This window comes from Eriocheir sinensis, chromosome 62, assembly GCF_024679095.1.
Source record: "Eriocheir sinensis breed Jianghai 21 chromosome 62, ASM2467909v1, whole genome shotgun sequence".
In the NCBI taxonomy this organism is placed as follows: domain Eukaryota; kingdom Metazoa; phylum Arthropoda; class Malacostraca; order Decapoda; family Varunidae; genus Eriocheir; species Eriocheir sinensis.
The window spans coordinates 7,724,358-7,737,822 of NC_066570.1; the positions used below are offsets into that span (position 1 = coordinate 7,724,358).

The 13,465-nt window shown below is 43.2% G+C and overlaps 1 protein-coding gene across 1 annotated transcript in view; it reads right to left on the minus strand.

Annotated features, from left to right (window-relative positions):
• The window catches only part of LOC126986728 (uncharacterized), a 25,404-nt gene extending 12,151 nt beyond the window's left edge, over positions 1 to 13,253 (minus strand). Inside the window, exon 1 of the mRNA XM_050843097.1 lies at positions 13,211 to 13,253. Within this exon, the coding sequence (XP_050699054.1) occupies positions 13,211 to 13,212 (2 nt within the window). The 5' untranslated portion in view covers positions 13,213 to 13,253. The remainder of the gene's footprint in view (positions 1 to 13,210) is intronic.
• Between the last annotated feature and the right edge of the window lie 212 nt (positions 13,254 to 13,465).

Genomic DNA, 13,465 nt, shown 5'->3' on the forward strand with positions numbered 1-13,465 from the left:
TCTTTGTTGAATCTGAATTTGTCTAACTTAAAACCATTGCTACGCGTCCTACCTGGCTCTTTTACTATTAAAATCTTATTGCCATCCCCTTTATTAAAGCCCTGCATCCATTTATAGACTTCGATCAAGTCTCTTCGCAACCTTCGCCTTTCTAGAAAGTGTAGATTTAAATGCTTCAGCCTGTCTTTAGTAGGCAAGTTTCTCATCCTCTGAATCATCTTTGTCATTCTCCTCTGTACCAGAACTGAACTGCATAATCGAGATGAGGTCTAACTAGTGCTAAGTAAAGATTGAGGATGACTTCAGCGCTCCTATTGCTTACGCTCCTTGAGATGAAACCCAGTACTCTGTCTGCCCGATTTTTAGCCTGAATGCATTGAGCCCTAGGACGGAGGTCAGCGCTCACTAGTACTCCTAAATCTCTCTCACGCCCAGACCTGCTTAGAGGAGTGTCATTTAAGGAGTAATTGTGTGAGGGGTTATTCCTACCAACACTCAAAATGCTACACTTCCCGACTTTGAATTCCATCTGCCACTTCCCCGCCCAATCATATAGTCTGTCAAGCTCATCCTGGAGAAGGCTAGCGTCCCTGTCTGATTGGATTACTCTACCGATCTTGGTATCATCTGCGAACTTACTGACATCACTACTAATTCCTGTGTCCAAGTCATTGATGTAAATAATAAAAAGCAGAGGACCCAGCACCGACCCTTGTGGGACTCCACTCGTAACACTCTCCCATTCAGATTTTTTACCATTGATTTGCACTCTCTGCTTCCTACCACTAAGCCACGCCCTGATCCAGTTCAAAACTTGCCCATCTACGCCGTGAGCCTGTAATTTTAGTAATAGCCAGTGATGAGGAACTTTATCGAACGCTTTACTGAAATCTAAATATAATATGTCATAGTTTTCATCTCTGTCAACCGCCTCGATTACTTTAGTGTAGAAGAACAACAGGTTAGTAAGGCAAGACCTGCCCTTTGTGAACCCATGCTGTGAATCATGAATTAAACTTAATTTGAGGTGGCTGACTTGTCTCCCCTTTTGAAAATCGGCGTCACATTAGCTACTTTCCATTGATTGGGCATACACCTAGAATTTACCGACATCTTAAAGATATCGATAATTGGGCCACTGAGGACCTCTTTGCACTCTTTCAGAACCCGTGGGAATACTTCGTCTGGGCTCGGCGATTTATTTTTTCTTCAACCTACCAATCTCATTCTGGACTACTTGCCTAGTGATGATCACATCCCTCAACTTGTCGTTCTTTTCGCCCTCGTATACCTAAACTCTCTCCAGAATGGTGGTTAGATTTTCCTGCGTGAAAACTGAGGAAATAGTCATTCATCATTTGACTCGTTACTTCTCCATTCTCAATGAGCTCACCTGTGTTTGTTTTCAACGGTCCAATTCTGTCCCTTGTTTTCGTTCTGTATAATTTGAAGAAGCTCTATGGATCGCTCTTGGCCTCGTTGGCTACCCTAATCTCATCATTTCTTTTTGCTAGGTGGGTGTTCTTATTCACCGACCTGGCTAGCTCAACATACCTACCCCTGAGGTGGGTTTCTGCGTTCTTTATATTTTCCTATAAATTCCTCTCTTCAAGCCAATATCATGCTTGAGTCTGCGGGTCATCCATTTAGGGTCGTTATTTTCCTTTCTACGTGCTTGGTAAAGGATATGCTGTCTCTGACCCTCTGCAATTGCTCTCACTAAATTATTGTAGGTCATTTCTACATGATTTCCCTGTCTTTCCGGTTTCAGCCCTGAGATCTGGCCCTCATTTAGCCCTAAGGTTCCCCAGTTTACCTCCTCAAGGTGTCTTCTGAGCCCCTCATAATCAGCTCTTCTAAAGTCAGGCACCAACACAGGGTTGAGTTCATGGGTCACTGCCCAGTCTAATTTATACCTAATTTCCTTGTGATCACTGCCACCTAATTATATATATATATATATATATATATATATATATATATATATATATATATATATATATATATATATATATATATATATATATATATATATATATATATATATATATATATATATATATATATATATATATATATATATATATATATATATATATATATATATATATATATATGTATATATATATATATATATATATATATATATATATATATATATATATATATATATATATATATATGAGAGAGATGAATGGATAGAGAGAGAGACTTCCTAATTGCCGCTGAATGTGAAAGAGAATGGGAAAGGAACCACGCCTGTGAGAGAATGAGAGATCCCTTCTCATGACGTCATCGACGGGCTGCGCGTCGGTCGACCTTACTTATTTCGATCTTGGGGTTACACTGTTTAAGGCGTCTTCCGTACTGCTCGCTTGCCTTGTTGTTACTTGTCTGCCGATTTAGCGTGAATTGTTTATGCACTGCCTAATGCCAACAATATGTATGTTCTATTTTCTATGCACTTAAGAGTACGCCACAGTAGGGAAATGTAATTTAGGGGTGCAAGCAGAAATCTGCCTCATCCATTTAACTGTAATTTGTCAATAAACCGTATGAAATCAAGTCAAATCTCTCTCTCTCTCTCTCTCTCTCTCTCTCTCTCTCTCTCTCTCTCTCTCTCTCTCTCTCTCTCTCTCTCTCTCTCTCTCTCTCTCTCTCTCTCTCTCTCTCTCCTCTCCTCCCCTCCCCTCCCACCCCTCCCCTCTTCTTCCCCCTCCTCCCTCCTCTCTCTCTCTCTCTATCTCTCTCTCTCTCTCTCTCTCTCTCTCTCTCTCTCTCTCTCTCTCTCTCTCTCTCTCTCTCTCTCTCTCTCTCTCTCTCTCTCTCTCTCCTCCTCCTCCCTCCCCCTCTCTTCTCTTCTCTTCCTCCCCTCTCCTCCCCTCTTCCCTCCTCCCTCCCTCCTCTCTCTCTCTCTCTCTCTCTCTCTCTCTCTCTCTCTCTCTCTCTCTCTCTCTCTCTCTCTCTCTCTCTCTCTCTCTCTCTCTCTCTCTCTCTTACTTAAACAAGAGCACATAGGTTTAAAGGCCTATTGGTAGGGCGTGGAATTTCTCGAGCTAAAGGAGCCCTCTTCCTCGAGGGCACCTATTCCAAACCTTGCCCAGTATCACTCAGTTTTTTTTTGTTTTTTTTAATAATAATAATGTGAGTGTGGCCCCCTTTTAAGTCCGTGTTGTTCGTGGTCACTGTCACATAAGGGGGACGTGCGCGACATCACAGGTGGGCAGCTGTTTTGGCACGCTGGGTGCTCAGGGCTGAGACGTCCACTTCGGTCGTGAGGGCGTTCCATAATGTTGTTTGTGAATCACCTTGAAAGTCACTCATTATTTATTCACAACATCGCTTACGTAACAAAAGATCCTGCCTATCATATCTATTGACCTTTTATAACAACCCTTTCTCAGTTTATGACGTAACCAAATCACTGGACGTAGTCTATCTTGATTTCCATAAAGCGTTTGATAAAGTTCCACACCAAAAATTACTTTATATATTAAAGCAACTAGGTATTGACGGTCAAATACACCAATGGATCGCGAATTGGTTGAGCAACAGACAACAAAGAGTGGTGATTGACGGATTTAACTCAAAGTGGGCGCCTGTCACTAGTGGCGTCCCTCAGGGCTCGGTTCTTGGCCCAGTGCTCTTCATTATTTACATCAACGATGTGAACGTTGGAATCAATAATCTCATTAGTAAATTTGCAGACAACATAAAGATTGATAACTCGGTTCTCACTGACGAAGATAGTCCAAGCCTCCAGAAAGATTGCATAAAATTTCAGCTTGGTCGGATAGATGAGAGATGCCCTTTAATGTAGATAAGTGCCAGGTCCTTCAAGTTGGAACAAGAAATAAGAAGTTCGATTACGAAATGCGCGGCGTCAAACTCAAAAGCGTTCAATGCGTCAAGGACCTGGGTGTCAAAATCGCGTCAAACCTCAAATACTCACAGCAATGCATCGATGTAGCAAATAAAGCGAACAGAATGTTGGGCTTCATTAAAAGAAATTTTTTATATAAAAATAAAGATATAATACTTCCGCTCTACAGTAGTTTAGTCAGACCCCACTTGAAATATGCGGTACAGTTTTGGTCTCCCCACCATGCAAAGGACATTGCTAAATTAGAAGGTGTTCAACGTCGGGCAACAAAAAATGATCCCTTCCTTGCGCAAAAACCCTACGACGAGAGGCTTTCAATCCTTAAAACATGTGCACTCTTGAGAAACGTCGCCTCCGAGGAAAACTGTTTATGATCGATGACACTTTGCCAACGAGGAATAATGGCACAAAACTTAAATGTAGACAAGCTAACTCAGACTGCACCAAATTTTTCTTTACCAATATTGTAGTGCGAGAATGGAATAAGCTCCCACCTTCAGAGGTCAGTATAACACGATTGACTCATTTAAAAACAAGCTCGACCGACACTTCCTTCAACTTAATATTAACTAGAGTAGAAATGCAAAGTTTTGGAGCCATCTGATTAATGTAGAATCACTTAGGTTTAAGGAGAGATCACCTATTCTGGACCATGGGGTCAGTGTGTGGTCTGAATGTCTATGTAAATCTATGTAAAGTTTTTTTTTCTCTCTCTCTCTCTCTCTCTCTCTCTCTCTCTCTCTCTCTCTCTCTCTCTCTCTCTCTCTCTCTCTCTCTCTCTCTCTCTCTCTCTCTCTCTCTCTCTCTCTCTCTCTCTCTCTCTCTCTCTCTCCGCCGTGCATCGCAACAAACCCGTAACCGTGATCCCGCAAGTACCACCACCTCTATTACCAAGCCTCTAGATAACTTAAAAATCCTTAGTTTCAATGCGCGTAGCCTAAGAAACAAATTTGATGAACTGAGATGTCTTGCTCTAACAGAAAATTTTGACATAATTGCTATAACCGAAACATTTATCGACACCACAAATATTGATTTAAGTTCCGAATACAGCATAGATGGCTACAGACTCTTCAACAAAGATCGTGTAAACCGTAGAGGCGGTGGCATCACCCTTTATGTCAAAAGCTATTTGCAACCCACTGACAAAACATCGGGAAACATTAACGTTGAACATTTGTGCGTGCGAATAAACATTGCAAAAGTCAATTTAAATATATCTGTCACCTCCAGACCTCCCGGGCAATCACTCGATGACGACCTTGAAATGTACAGCGTCTTAGGCAGTCACTTAATAACAACGACTCACTGATATTAGGAGACTTTAATCTCCCCCATATCGACTGGGCGACACTGTCAGGTACAGAAGGCGAGTCACATAGAATGATCGAATTTCTAGAAGAAAATTATCTAAGCCAAATGGTTTCTGAGCCAACTCGACAAAATAATATACTCGACCTTGTTATAACGACCCAAGATAACCTAGTTAGTAATGTCACGGTAGGAGATCACCTCGGTTCTTGCGATCATAAACTAGTGCGCGTCGACATTAGAGTTCAATCATCAGTGACTGAAAATAAAGTAAAGGTGCCCAATTTCAAAAGAGCTAACTTCGTAGAAATCCGACAAAAACTAACAGAAATACAACTATCAGATGACGGCAACGTAGAGGAAGCCTGGCTAAGCTTTAAAAATCACTTACTCACTCAGCAGAACACATTCGTCCCCTTGTACGAGAAGCGAATTAACACTAATAAAAGCCCACCGTGGTTTAATAGCGAAATTAAACAATCAGTCAATGAGAGAAAATTGTTTTACAGGTTAAAGAAAGAACAAAGCACGCCCGAAAACATTAGACTTTATAATGATGCCAGGCGACGAGTAAAAAGACTAGTAGGTCAGGCAAAGCGTAGATATGAAGAAGATATTGCAGCCAACTGTAAAAATAATCCGAAATTTTTCTTCAGTTACATAAACAACAGAAAGGCGATCAAAAGTGGTATTGGACCTTTAACAAACAGCGACGGTGCACTAGTGACTGACAGCCAACACATTGCAAACCTCTTAAACAATTACTTTTCCTCGGTGTTTAATACTAACAGGCTTCCTCTCGCTACCACCAACACCAGTACTACTGTAAATCTCGAGCATGCATTGCCTAATTTTGAAATAACAACCGATGAAGTCCTTAAAGCTCTCCAATCACTTAAAACAAATAAAAGTCCCGGACACGACAAAGTATATCCTATACTGCTTAAAGAAACAAAGAGCGAAATACTCTCCTCCCTCAGTACCGTATTCAATATGTCCTTGCGACAAGGCATCGTCCCTTCGGATTGGAAAAAGGCTAACGTGACACCGATTTTTAAGAAAGGAGACAAAAAAATACCAGGTAACTACCGACCCATTAGTCTAACTTCAATTGTAGGTAAGCTACTCGAGAGCATAATTAGAGACAAAATTGTGAGTTACCTCGAAAGCCACTCATTAATTGGGGATTCACAACATGGCTTCCGTAACAAAAGATCCTGCCTGTCAAACCTACTGACCTTTTATAACGATCTCTTCTCAGTTTATGACGTAACCAAATCAGTGGACGTAGTCTATCTTGATTCCCAGAAAGCGTTTGATAAAGTCTCACATCATAAATTACTTTATAAATTAAAGCAAATAGGCACTGACGGTCAAGTAAACCAATGGATCGTGAATTGGTTGAGCAACAGACAACAAAGAGTGGTGATTGACGGATTTAACTCAGAGTGGGCGCCGGTCACTAGTGGCGTCCCTCAGGGCTCGGTTCTTGGCCCAGTGCTCTTCATTATTTACATCAACGACGTGGATGTTGGACTCAATAATCGCATTAGTAAATTTGCAGACGACACAAAGATTGGTAACTCGGTTCTCACTGACGAAGACAGGCAAAGCCTCCAAGAGGATTTGCACAAAATTTCAGCTTGGTCGGATAAATGGGAGATGCCCTTTAACGTAGACAAGTGCCAGGTCCTTCAAGTTGGAACAAAAAATAAGAAGTTCGATTACGAAATACGCGGCGTTAAACTCACAAGCGTTCAATGCGTTAAGGACCTGGGGATTAAAATCGCGTCAAACCTCAAATTCTCACATCAATGCATCGATGCAGCAAATAAAGCGAACAGAATGTTGGGCTTCATTAAAAGAAACTTTTTATTCAAGAATAAAGATGTAATACTTTCGCTCTACAATAGTTTAGTCAGACTTCACTTGGAATATGCGGTACAGTTTTGGTCTCCCCACCATGCAAAGGACATTGCTAAACTAGAAGGTGTTCAGCGTCGAGCAACAAAAATGATCCCTTCCTTGCGCAACAAATCCTACGAAGAAAGGCTTTCCACCCTTAACATGTTCTCTCTTGAGAAACGTCGCCTCCGAGGAAAACTGATCGAATGTTTTAAAATACTTAATGGTTTCACGAATGTAGACAGAACAAAATTGTTTATGATCGATGACACTTTGCGAACGAGGAACAATGGCACAAAACTCAAATGTAGACAAGTAAATTCAGACTGCACCAAATTTTTCTTCACCAACGTTGTAGTGCGAGAATGGAATAAGCTCCCACCATCAGTGGTCCACTGTAACACGATTGACTCCTTTAAAAACGAGCTCGACCGTCACTTCCTTGAACTTAATATTAACTAGAGTAGAAAAGCAACGTTTTGGAGCCATCTGATTAATGTAAAATCACTTAGGTTTAAGGACAGACCACCTAGTCTGGACCATGGGGTCTGTGTGGTCTGATTTTCTATGTAAATCTATCTATGTAAATCTCTCTCTTTTGCGAAATCATGGTTGTGTGTGTGTGGGGGGAGGGTGGAGGATCATTCTTGCGTGTGTGTGTGTGTGTGTGTGTGTGTGTGTGTGTGTGTGTGTGTGTGTGTGTGTGTTTCCATTAAAAGAAAAAGGAGAGAGAGAGAGAGAATATAGCGAGTTGTTCCCTGCTGGTCCCATCACCCCCACCCAGCCCTGTCCAAAACATTACTGAAGTTTGAAATCCAAACGACAACTTCTTTCAGACTAAGGAGGAAAACAAAAGTGGTATCACCGGGAAATATAGAATAACTAGAATCTTCACATTATGGATTTATTAACACATTCCAAGCGACCTGACCCACCGGTGGGTCAGGTGGTTTATTCCATTGCTGCGGCCCGACCCACCGGTGGTCATTTTGATGCTAATTAATATCCTCCTATTTATATAAAAAATAGGATCTACCTATTAATATTTTTTGTATTAAAGATAATCTTTCTATGGATAAGTCTTTAAAGAAATCAATCAATCAATGGGGGCATACGCCGGGGGGCGCGTCGCCTCGCCCACCCTACGACGCCAAGCCCGGGGGTCCCTCCGGGCAAGTCTCCATGCAGGCCCCCTTCCCAACCCGAGTACCTCCCGGCAGGATCTATCGACTTGCTCAAGCCATGAACTCCGTGGGCGTCCCCTTGGCCTCCTCCACTCAGGATTGTCTCTTACAGAGACAACCCGATGAGCAGGATCAGCTTCCGGAAAACGTGCCACATGCCCGTATAGCCGGAGTTGGCGTTGACGGACTATTCAGAATATATGTCGAATCAGTCTCACGGAGTAGTCGCCGGTTTGACACAAAGTCATTCCAGCGATATCTCATGATTCTGCGTAGACACTTTTTACCAAAGGCATCAATCCGCCTCTCCAAGTTCCCACAACCATAGAGTAAGACAGGGAGCACAAGGGACTTGAAGATCCGGATCTTTGTCCTTCTGCGCAGGTATCGAAAACGCCATATACTCGTGTTGAGCGAGTCCATAACACCGTGGGCCAGGCCAATCCCCCGTAAGACTTCCTGGCCAGACTCACCGTTGTTATGAACTACGCTACCAAGATACGTGAAACTTTCTGAGATCTCAACGTCCTCGCCACACGCATGAACAGACTGTACTGTGTCATCCAGCAAGCCTCCAAACACCTGTACCTTGGTCTTGGCCCAGGAGACCTGGAGTCCCAAGGGCTTCGCCTCCTCGTGCAGTGCCTCGAGAGCCATCACCAAGACCTCCAGCGACTCCGCCAGGATTACTGCATCATCAGCAAAAACAAGATCAGTGACCCTGGTATTGCCAATGGATGCTCCGCAATGACTCTGGTCCACAACTCTGCCCAGTAACCAGTCCATACAAGTGTTGAAAAGCGATGGGGCAAGGACACAGCCCTGACTCACTCCCGCATTCACAGGAAAGAAGCTGGACAAGCCCCCCCCACACACACTTCACAGCAGACCATTAATAAAAATAATATATTTGTTGACCATTAAACCATACCAATTTTACCTTGAATTGAGACTATTATGAAATATGGTAAATTACATTTAGTTGGTCTTTTTTTTAACTTGAGTGGTTGAAATTTGATAAATCTTTTTTTTTTTGAAACTTTGACCTTGGGCGAACTTTTCGAGGTCAAAGTTAAAGGTCAAGGTCAAAGCCATGCAAGGTGTATCCTATGGAAGCATTTGTTTCGAAATTTGATGAAATTCTATTTTTTTGGAAAATTTGACCTTGGGCGAACTTTTCGAGGTCAAGATCAAGGCCATGCAAGGTGCGTCTTTCCATGCGCTAAAATATGAACCAGGTCTGAAGGCTCTACGATGATTAAAACCGAAGTTGTGGCTAAAATGACGTTTTGTGCGACCTTGACCTTGACCTTTGACATCCGGCCATGCAAGGCGCATCATATGGAACAATTGTTTCGAAATTTGATGGAAATTTATTTTTCTGGAAACTTTGACTTTGGGGGAACTTTTCGAGGTCAAAGTCGAGGCCATGCAAGGTGCGTCTTTCCATGAGCTAAAATATGAACCAAGTCTGAAGTCTCTACGATGAGGAGAACCGAAGTTATGGCCAAAATTACGTTTTGTGCGACCTTGACCTTGACCGGTGACATCAAAAAAATTAATGGGTTCTATTCTGGATAGACACGAAGCTTCCCAGAAAAATTGGTTGAAATATCCGCAAAAATGTGCACAGGAGACTGTGACCTTGACCTTTGACCTCTGACATAAAAAATCTAATGGTTTCTATTCTGGATGGACACAAAGCTTCCCTGAAAAATTGGTTGAAATATCCGCAAAATAGTGCACAGGAGACTGTGACCTTGACCTTTGACCTCTGACATAAAAAAAATCTAATGGTTTCTATTCTGGATGGACAAAAGCTTCACCACAAGAATCTTCATCACCAGAGCCATATTCTGGAATGACACTCTTCGCCCTCTTCGCGGTAGACAAATTGATGGGTTTCATTACCAGTAAAAAAAATACAAGTAGAATTGGTTAATTTACTGTATTGTAAGGTAAACAGTTGAACAATTGTAATAACAAATCATATACAGTAGCTTATATTCATATATATGCACAGAACAGCCATCTTGATGGCCTGCCCCAAAATGGGTAAGGCCGCAACAGATTCATAAAACATTATATTGTTGTGGCCTGCCCCCATATGGGTCAGGCTTTCTGTCAGGCGCAATTACGCTCCACAAGCCGCCAGCATAACACCACCTCTTCTCTTTCCCGTGGCTGCTGGCAAACTGGAGATATTCACATTCAAAATCATCGCAACATCGTGGCGGCGGTGTTGCTGCCAGCCGCAAGATGTGTTAAATTAGATATGAAATATAATCAGACATCAATAAGAAGTAGTTGACGTGTATGTAGACAGTCCACAAACACCGATGGGAGTTATATAGCGGGAAACATGAAGGGTGGCGGGACGGGTTGTGTAGTGAAGTGCCTATTAAGAAGCGTTGATGAGGGCGCGGATTTCCTTGTACTCCTTGGGGTGCGTCTTGCTGGCTTCTGTGGTTATGTATACTGCCATCTCTGTCTGTTCCTCGGTGCAGACGTCAGTCTTCTGGATGCATTCTCGGACCAGCCATGGCAGCAGCGCTGTGACAAGAAGACGGAATGATGAGTCAGATGCACAATCAACATCTCGATTATGATATTATTGAGTGCATTGTACAGGAGGAAGTTACGAGTTAGATGCACAGTTACCCTTGAATACTCGATTATTATATAACTAAGTGTGGATTGTAACAGAGGCAAGTCACATATACAATCTGTATTCAATGAAGTGAAAGGTAAAGTATAAAGTGGTGTCGATGCACGAGGAGATAAAAGACTTACCTAAGATTTGTCTAGCATTGTCATTCTGGGCGCATTGGTCACAGTTCTTTCCAAGGAAGCAATTGTACACCAAGTCCACAAAAGCTCGGTCTTGAATTAATCCATCAAGCTCAGACTTGCTTGCATTGGTAAGGCTGAGGGTCGGAATCTGGTCTTCGGTATATCCTGAAGGGCAGCCCACCTGCTGGCCCATGGCGCCTGCCACCATGGCCAGGGCCACAGTCATGACCGGGAGCAGAAGACGAGCCCTGTGGAAGGAGAGGTGTCGTTGTTATAGACGCAAGCGTCGCACATCTCTGTCACGGATGTGGGATCAAAATATAGAAAATGTCAGAGATTATTTATTAAGGCGAGGTTACACTGTCCGTTTTTCTCCAACCTTTGGGCGTACGAGCAACAGCGGTTGCCCGTTCTCCCAACCGGGAGCGAGTTGTCGATTGTCCGTACGGATGGAAAACGAAAAGTATAATCATACCAAGTATTTTCACGCGCAGGAGAGGCGTGGCAGAGGTGACGTCATGGTGCCTCGGTGGATCCGAGGCATGGAGATAGAATTGATGGAGTCGACAAGGCTCGCTAATCCCATTCATTGAGGTGAAGCCGCCCAACTGTCATTTTTAGGGCCGCGAGATGAGGGATACCCGGGTGAGAACTCACGTCCACTACCTTAGTTGCTAACTCAAGACTCCGTCTCATTCATTATGATGGTGGTGTTTTTGAGAACTGTACATTTATTGTTGCGGTAGATCTATTTCATAAATACCTGACCTGACAACACCCGGCAGCCTGGCCGAGCCCATTAAGGGGCAGCCTGACCTGACCACACCTGACACCTGGCAGGTGTCCACAACCTTGCGGCCCAAAGAATGACAGTTCGGCGGATTCACTTTCTAGGGCTGATGTCGACTCCACAAATTCTACCTCCATGGTCCGAGGACAAGAAATCGGAGTAATTGATAGGTGACTTGTATTTTTTGTCCACTGTACGAGTATACTACCTTTTGAGTCATTCTGTTATTTCTTTATTAATTCCAAGTATACCATTCTTACTTAACTGTGGAAAACAATTCCACGTTTGTGTTTATAAATGGATGTGCAGTCACCTGCAGCACATTTATTTGGCATCCTGGTCCACGTCGGCGCTGTGCACCCGACCCCGCCTCGTTGCAGACCGACTTGGTTCCGCGCAACGGCCCCCGCCTCTGCAGGCAGCGTGACGTCATGCGCTAGCCCGACGAGATTTTAGCGGAAAGTGACCAGACCTGTTATAATTAGATTTTGGGAAAACGGTTCGGGATACGAGCAACCGCCCGGCTGTATGTAAACAAAAAGACGTCAGTTGTGTCTGGGCGTAGAAGACGAGTAGTGGGAGGTCGCCTACCAAGAGAATCGTCAAGTGGTTTAGCAGAGCTGCTTTGTCTACAAGATAAGAGAACACGCCGTGTTGTGGGACCACACACATGAAAACTTCGCCTAAAAGAATTTAATGTGTGAATGGTTCATGATTATTGCTGCTCTTCCCTCATTGTGGTGTCTTGCTTGGGTATGAGTGGGGCTACCGTTTCCAATAGTTAATAAAAACTCTTCTGTCTCCATTCGATGAAAATTGTTCACAGCACTCAGGAACCGAATCGGATCAAGGTATGTGATTGTTGATATCACTGCTCTTACCGGAATATGTGTAAGAAGATAAGGCGTAACTCCCAATAAATAGCCTACCTGGTAATAACAGGAACACTCGAAATGTAGCCTACGCCGATGAGTGCTAGAGTGTATGCTGCCCTGCTCTCATTCTGAAGGTCCGGGTTCGATTCCCTACTCAGTGGTTCACATTTCGAGTCTACCCTTTTGCTCTCCACCAAGATGATGAAGTTAATCGGCTTTGGTTTATCTTGTGCAGACAGCCAACAGGTCACTTTTCACACCTCAGCTTGTCACATCTATTTGTTGATAAAAGTTATCGGAGGATCCAAGTTAAGACAAAAGAAATCATGGAGACTAAATCGATATTAACTACAGAACTATTTGCATGGTTTTCGTAACTACATGAATAATAAAACATAATGAGAGGAGACCGTGAATGACTACGGCAACGCAACAGCATCACCAACAGTAACACAACCTGTCTACTTACATAGTTGCTTTGAGAGTTTCAAGGGATTTCCGGAAGACTTGTGTGGCAGCCAGAGAGGCGAGCCTTTATATACACTGCAGGCGGCGTCCAGCGTGTGCTTGTGTGAGGAATGGGGGAGGGAGAGCTGCCAGATACTGATTTTAGGCTGAATATTGAATTGTTACGTGAGCTGAGTCACTTATTGCCCATCACGTGACCTTGAGGAGGAGGAGGAGGATCAGAATGACGTGGAGGAAAGGGCAGAATAGGTAAAGG